The sequence below is a fragment of the Rattus rattus genome, chromosome X, assembly GCF_011064425.1.
Source record: "Rattus rattus isolate New Zealand chromosome X, Rrattus_CSIRO_v1, whole genome shotgun sequence".
In the NCBI taxonomy this organism is placed as follows: domain Eukaryota; kingdom Metazoa; phylum Chordata; class Mammalia; order Rodentia; family Muridae; genus Rattus; species Rattus rattus.
The window spans coordinates 15,361,515-15,367,988 of record NC_046172.1 but is presented as its reverse complement, the minus strand read 5'-3'; the positions used below and the strand labels follow the sequence as shown (position 1 = coordinate 15,367,988).

Here is a 6,474-nt window from a genome sequence, read left to right as displayed (position 1 = left end):
AGAAAGCCGGAAACCATGGGGTTTCTGAGAAAGTCAGATGGCAAGATACAACAGATAGGGATGAAGTTGGGGAACACAGAAGGGTGAACCCCAACCTCCTAAGGGAGCTGTCAAGGGCTCCAAGGGATCTTGGTCCTGCATTCTGCCTCTATAGGCGAGAAAGGAAGGGGAAGAGAGAAAAGAAGAGGAAATAGAGGAGGTGGCCTTGAAGAATGGGAGAAAGAGAGTTGAAGGCTCACAGTAGCAGGAGAAAGAGGAAGGTTAGAAGGAAAGGAAAGGAGGAAGGAAAGAGACACAGAAAGAGGAAGAGAAATGTGGTACATGAAAAGGAGGGACAGGAAGAAAGGGGCGCGAGGGAAGGGAAGAACAGAGAAAGGAAGAGGACACAAGACAGCGGAAAGAGGAAAGGGGGAAGGAAAAAGGAGAGAAGAAGGAAGACATGGGGATGAGGGGGACGGGAAGTGGGATAGAACTTGAGGAAGAGGATAGACTCTGGCAGCCAGCTGAGGGAATAGTTGAGGGTGGAGGGAAGGGACAGATGAGTGAGGCAATGAGAGGATGGGGAAAGAGCCCACAGGAAGAGGGGTAGAAAAGGACAATGGGGAAAGAGACAGGAGAGATGGCAGCCTAGGGAGGGAGCTAAGGGAAGACAGGAAAAGAATCTGAGATCCAGAAAGGAGACATAAAGTTTCAGGTGACTGACTTGGAGGAAGAGAAAGAAAGGAGGGCAGACAGGATTTCTGTGTCTCACAACCCTTCCTGTCCTCACAGGTTAAACCCCAGTGTCCACATGGATTTTCCTGGTCTAGGGGCCTTGGGGACCTCGGAACCCTTGCCCCAGTTTGTGGATTCTGCCCTGGTGTCCTCGACATCAGACTCAGCGGGTTTCTTTTCCACTGGGCCCGAGGGTTTGGATACAGCATCTTCCTCCACTTCTCCAAATGCAGCCACGGCAGCAGCCACGGCACTGGCCTACTACAGAGAAGCTGAGGCCTACAGACACTCCCCAGGTAACTGCTGGGTGGCTGTCTTGGCAAAAGCTGTCAGGGTTGCCATGGAGAAGGTTAGCTGGTCACAGTTCTTTGAGGAGGTCATCCCGGGAAGTTAGCTCTGGTGGATGGATGACAACTGCCCCCTGTTTGTCTGGGAACACCAGTCCTCCCTCTCGGTCCACCATACTGGAGTGAGCACACTGAGAAGCCAGGCTGGAAGTGTGTACGAAGCTGCCGCCTTTGTCACTTGACCTGCAGCCTCCCACTCTCAATAGATCAAAAAGGGATGGAGGGGATTGTCCTTGCTAAAGTGACCAGAGGGACATAGAACTCAGGAGTCACCTAGAGAAGAGACTGTTGTAGGAAGACCGGGAAAACTAGCTGCCATGTTGGGACTGATGAACACCACCATTTCACTGTAAGAGTAGGATTGCCTTAGGTTTATTGCTGTTCTTTTCTTTCCCTCTCTGTACCCTTTCAACAGTCTTTCAGGTGTACCCGCTGCTCAACAATATGGAGGGAATCCCAGGGAGCTCACCTTATGCTAGCTGGGCCTATAGCAAGACGGCGCTCTACCCTGCCTCAACTGTGTGTCCCAGTCATGAGGATGCCCCTTCCCAGACCCTGGAAGACCCAGATGGGAAGAACAACAATACATTCTTGGAAACCTTGAAGACGGAGCGGCTGAGTCCAGACCTCCTGACCCTGGGGACTGCACTGCCTACATCACTCCCTGTCACCAGCAGTGCTTATGGGGGAGCTGACTTTCCCAGTCCTTTCTTCTCTCCCACTGGGAGCCCTCTCAGCTCGGCAGCCTATTCTTCCCCCAAGTTTCCTGGAAGCCTACCATTGGCCCTTGTGGTAAGGCTCTCAAAAGGGACCAGAGGTTGAGTTGGGCTACAGTGACTCACGACGGGGCCAAGCTGAGCCTTGTTTTTCCTTTTCTCTCCATCTACCAGAGGCCAGAGAGTGTGTGAACTGTGGAGCAACGGCTACTCCACTGTGGCGGAGGGACAGGACAGGTCACTACCTGTGCAATGCTTGTGGCTTGTATCACAAGATGAATGGTCAGAACCGGCCTCTCATCCGGCCCAAGAAGCGAATGGTAAGACTACAGGTTGCCTGATAGGACAGACTTGTTCTTGCCCAAGATAAGAACCCCATCCAACTCATACTTGTCTCCACACATAGCATTCTTACCCTCAGCCTTTCCCCATAGGGGACCATCCATCCCTTTCCTGTGCAGGAACCCTGCTACCTACCTAGAACTGGAACCCCCATCTGAGGCTTCAAACAGAAACCCTGTCCTCAACTTGCCCGGAAGCCTTCACCTTCACTCTTAACAGAGGGGTGTTTACTTAGGGTTCATATTGTAAACTCCCAGGATCCCTTCTTCCAGAAGTGATTACTTCATTGAACTGGGCAACAGGAGTTCGTTTTTGTGTTAGGGATGGAGCCCAAGGCCTCATGCACTGCTAGGCAGGCACTCTACTGCAGTGTTATACCCCCAGCTCCAGGAATCTTTATAGCTTCTCAAAAGATTCTTGTGTTTTGTTTTTTTGTTTTGTTTTGGTGTTTCTTTTTTCTGATTTATTTGTTGGTTGGTTGGTTGGTTTGGTTTTTGTTTGAAATGGGGCCTTGCTATATAGTCCTGGGTGGTCTGGTTGCTATGTATACTCCACTGGGTTTTAATTTGTTATGGTCCTCCTGTCTCTTGAGTGCCAGGGTTACACCTCTGTCTTCTTCCAAGATATTCTGATATGTAGTCAAAGTCGAAAACTAGAGTTAGAAGAAATCTCACATAGATTATAGAATAAACACCTTGCTGGGCAGTGCTGGTGCACGCCTTTAATGCCAGCATTTAGGAGGCAGAGGTTGGTGGATCCCTTATGAGCTCGAGGCCAGCCTGGTCTACAGAGCAAGTTCCAGGATAGCCAGGGCTACACAGTAAAACCCTGTCTCAACAGATAGATACATAGATATATACATACATAGATACATAAACAGATGGATATATTTCTAATCCCAGATGGAAACCCTTGCCTTCCATATGCCTCTCACCCCTTCAACTCTTTTCTCAGGCCCTGTAAGGCCCTGTCCCTGACTTCTACCTCCCCCAAGCACTCATGTCCTGTGTTTTTATCCCTCAGATTGTCAGCAAGCGAGCAGGCACCCAATGCACTAACTGTCAAACAACCACCACGACACTCTGGCGGAGGAATGCCAGTGGGGACCCGGTGTGCAATGCCTGTGGCCTCTACTACAAGCTGCACCAGGTGTGCTGGCCTTTGTGCTCTTCCGCCCTCACAGCGCACTCCCAGCTCCTCACCCAGCCCGCATCTACCTTGAGCTATCTTCCTCTGCCTTTGCTTCCTCCCTCTTTGCTCCTTTGTCTCTTCTCAGAACTCGTGTGTTTGCTTCTCCTCCCCCTTTCCACGGCTGACACCTCAAGCTTCCTTCCATCCGTCCTCTCTCTCCTTGTCACGTCCACTACCTTTCACTCCCATGCTCTAAAGCCTCTTACCAGTACAGCAGGATATTCTGAGCTGTGATCAGGGCCATACAACCCCAGGTTTCACTTCCCCATCCCACACTGGGTATGGTACTCTAGCCATTGAACCAATTCCCTGTTGTTAAAAAGTGGCCTTAAGAGGCTGTCCCTAGCCCAGATATATTAGCACAAAGGGTTGGAGCTGGTAACCCTGTCATCTCCCTTTCTACAGGTGAACCGCCCACTGACCATGAGGAAAGATGGAATCCAGACGAGGAACCGCAAGGCATCTGGAAAAGGGAAAAAGAAGCGGGGCTCAAGTCTGGCCGGAGCAGGAGCGGCTGAAGGACCAGCTGGTGGCTTCATGGTGGTAGCTGGTGGCAGCAGTGGTGGTAATTGCGGAGAGGTGGCCTCAGGCTTGACACTGGGCACTGCAGGTACTGCCCATCTCTACCAGGGCCTGGGACCTGTGGTGCTGTCAGGGCCTGTCAGCCATCTTATGTCTTTCCCTGGACCTCTGCTGGGATCGCCTACGGCCTCCTTCCCCCCAGGTCCTGTGCCTACCACCACCAGCACTAGTGTAGTGTCTCCACTCAGTTCTTGAAGGTACACAAAATGGCCTTTGGCCTTGTGGCAGAGGAGATGCTCCCCTCCTCCCCCACCTTTATTTTTTGGAGACAGGATCTTGTGTAGCTCAGGCTACCTGTGAACTATGTAGCTAAGGGTGACCCCAAATTTCCCATTCTCCTGCCTCTACCTCCCAAGTACTGAGATTAAAGGCATATATCACCATGCTTGACATTTTCCTTTGTTTCAGTTTTGTTTTTGTTTTGAGACAGGGTTTCACTATGCAGCCCAGGCTGGCTTTGAATTCCTATGTAGTAGTCAGACTAACCTCAAACTTGAGATTCTCCTGCCTCAGTTCCCGAGTGCTAGAATCACAGGCATCTGCTACCACGCCTGTTTCTTCCTCCTCTTAGAGCCACCAGCCTTTACAGCCCAACCATCTCCTTGCCCTGTACCCTCAAAGATTTTGTAAAATAAAACCACCAAAGACCTGAACCTGGAGACTGTGAGCTGGTATTTGGCTAAATAAATGTCAATGTCAAGTGGTGTCCAGAGCGGTGTCTATGGTTCTTTGATGATAGCATCCAACTGACATACATGACTACTGGATGAGGTAGCAGGGATAATACTTCACGAGCAAAACTCAGGACGCACAAACAGAACTGTGCATTTGAAGTCTTGTGGCTGGCATCCAGGTGGCTCCATATGTCATTCTAAGATGGTGAATGACTGGCTACTTGTGGGTGAGGTAATGTGAGATGGCAAGGGTGTCACCAAGCTGCAGGTTAACAGCATGTGGAGCTGTTTGTGCAGTTAACAGGTGAGGAGACATGTAAGGCTGTAGAGGTGTGGTTGTACAGGACTCTGGGCCATCGTGGACACAGTGTGACAACGTTTATACTAGACACAAAGTCTGATGACTTGTCACCTTTGAAAAACTGAGCAAGAACTCAAGTGGTAGGATTGTCATGAATCCAAGGCCATCAAGGGCTACATAGTGGAAGAGGGGAGGGGAAGTGAGGGGGGAGAGATCTGATCTCAAAAATAAAAATAATTGTATTCCTTTTAGAGACAATCTAGAATGGCTATGGCTCTATAAAAAGCCATATAGGGGTTAGATTTAGCTCAGTGGTAGAGCGCTTTGCTCAGGAAGCTTAAGGCCCTGGGTTCGGTCCCTCAGCTCAAAAAAAAAAAAAAAAAAAAGCCATATATATATATATATATATATATATACACCATATATACACATACACATATATACCTGGCCCCAAAAGAAGCTCAGCTCTCACACCTTGCAGATACCCCTTATCTGCACTTGATCTTAGCCAAAAGGCCGAGAAGCGATGACATCCCTTATCAGAATAGCAAGTCTACTCAGAACTGCTGTCATATAGGTTCCTGGTCTTGTTTTGCTAAGAGATCCCAGGTTTACACCCTCATAGAAGCAGCTGCCATGACTGGTGAAGGAAGCACAGTGCTCTGAGACCCTATGGAACTAGACCTCTTCTTCACCCCTATAAACTCCCTCTCCCCCTCCCTTATTCCCTCTCTGTCTCCTTTCTTGCTTTCCCTCTGTCCCTCCATCTCCCAGTTTTTCCTTATCTTCCTCTCCTCTCCTGTGGTCTCATGCAGCCCAGGCTGGCCTCAAACTTGGCATTGCAGTTCAAGCTTCTGTCTAGTTGTTTTGTTTTTCTCGATTTTTCTGAGTCAGTGTCTCAACTCTGTATGTGACCCAGGTTGTCTTTCTGCTCAGGAAGTATCCCAAATTCTAGCCTTGAACTCATGGCAATCCTCCTGCTTCAGCCTTGCAGATGCTGGGGCTTCAGGCATGAGCCACTGCACCTGGAAGGGGGCCCTTTCTCGAATAATTCACAGGGAGCCTATCCTGATCTGGATAAGAGCAGCAGTCCTTACCTTTGCCCATTCAGGAATCTCTGATCACAGGCAGTAATGGCTGATCCGCTATATCACCCCCACCCATGAAAGGGATGCCCGCCCTGGGACCCCAGCGAGCCTCAATCTCTCTGATTATGTCTGGACCTCCATACCACTGGACTGCCTCTCTGCCCTCCATGAAGCATTTTAAATATAGCTCACGGGGTTGGGGATTTAGCTCAGTGGTAGAGCACTTGCCTAGCAAGCACAAGGCCCTGGGTTCGGTCCCCAGCTCCTAAAAAAAAAAAAAAAAAAAAAAGAAAAAAAATATAGCTCACTCTGACAAAGTGATTTCTGACTTTTGGCAGATCTGACTTTTCTCTATAGAAATTTCCATTCTCAGCTGCTCCAGGAACTCTGGTCACGTGTAGAGGTTTTTGCTTTCATTGTCAGTGATAAGACCACTACCTGGACAGCAACGCAGACTTCCCACCTTCCAGTACTGCAGAACCCAGGATTCAACTTGTAACACAGACTTTTGTTTAGAAC

General features: G+C 49.5%; 1 protein-coding gene and 1 non-coding gene across 2 annotated transcripts; one reads left to right on the top strand and one right to left on the bottom strand.

The window, feature by feature from the left end:
- The first annotated feature begins 790 nt into the window (after nt 1-790).
- Nucleotides 791-4,087, top strand: Gata1 (GATA binding protein 1). The gene is made up of 5 exons (XM_032890253.1): nt 791-1,010; nt 1,477-1,850; nt 1,921-2,097; nt 3,143-3,268; nt 3,716-4,087. Exons 1-5 carry the CDS (start codon nt 791-793, stop codon nt 4,085-4,087), a joined length of 1,269 nt encoding a protein of 422 aa, XP_032746144.1.
- A 1,125-nt stretch (nt 4,088-5,212) lies between these two features.
- LOC116889559 lies at nt 5,213-5,395 on the bottom strand. The gene has a single exon (XR_004386483.1). It is a non-coding gene; the product is annotated as a U2 spliceosomal RNA (small nuclear RNA).
- Nucleotides 5,396-6,474: the final 1,079 nt, after the last annotated feature.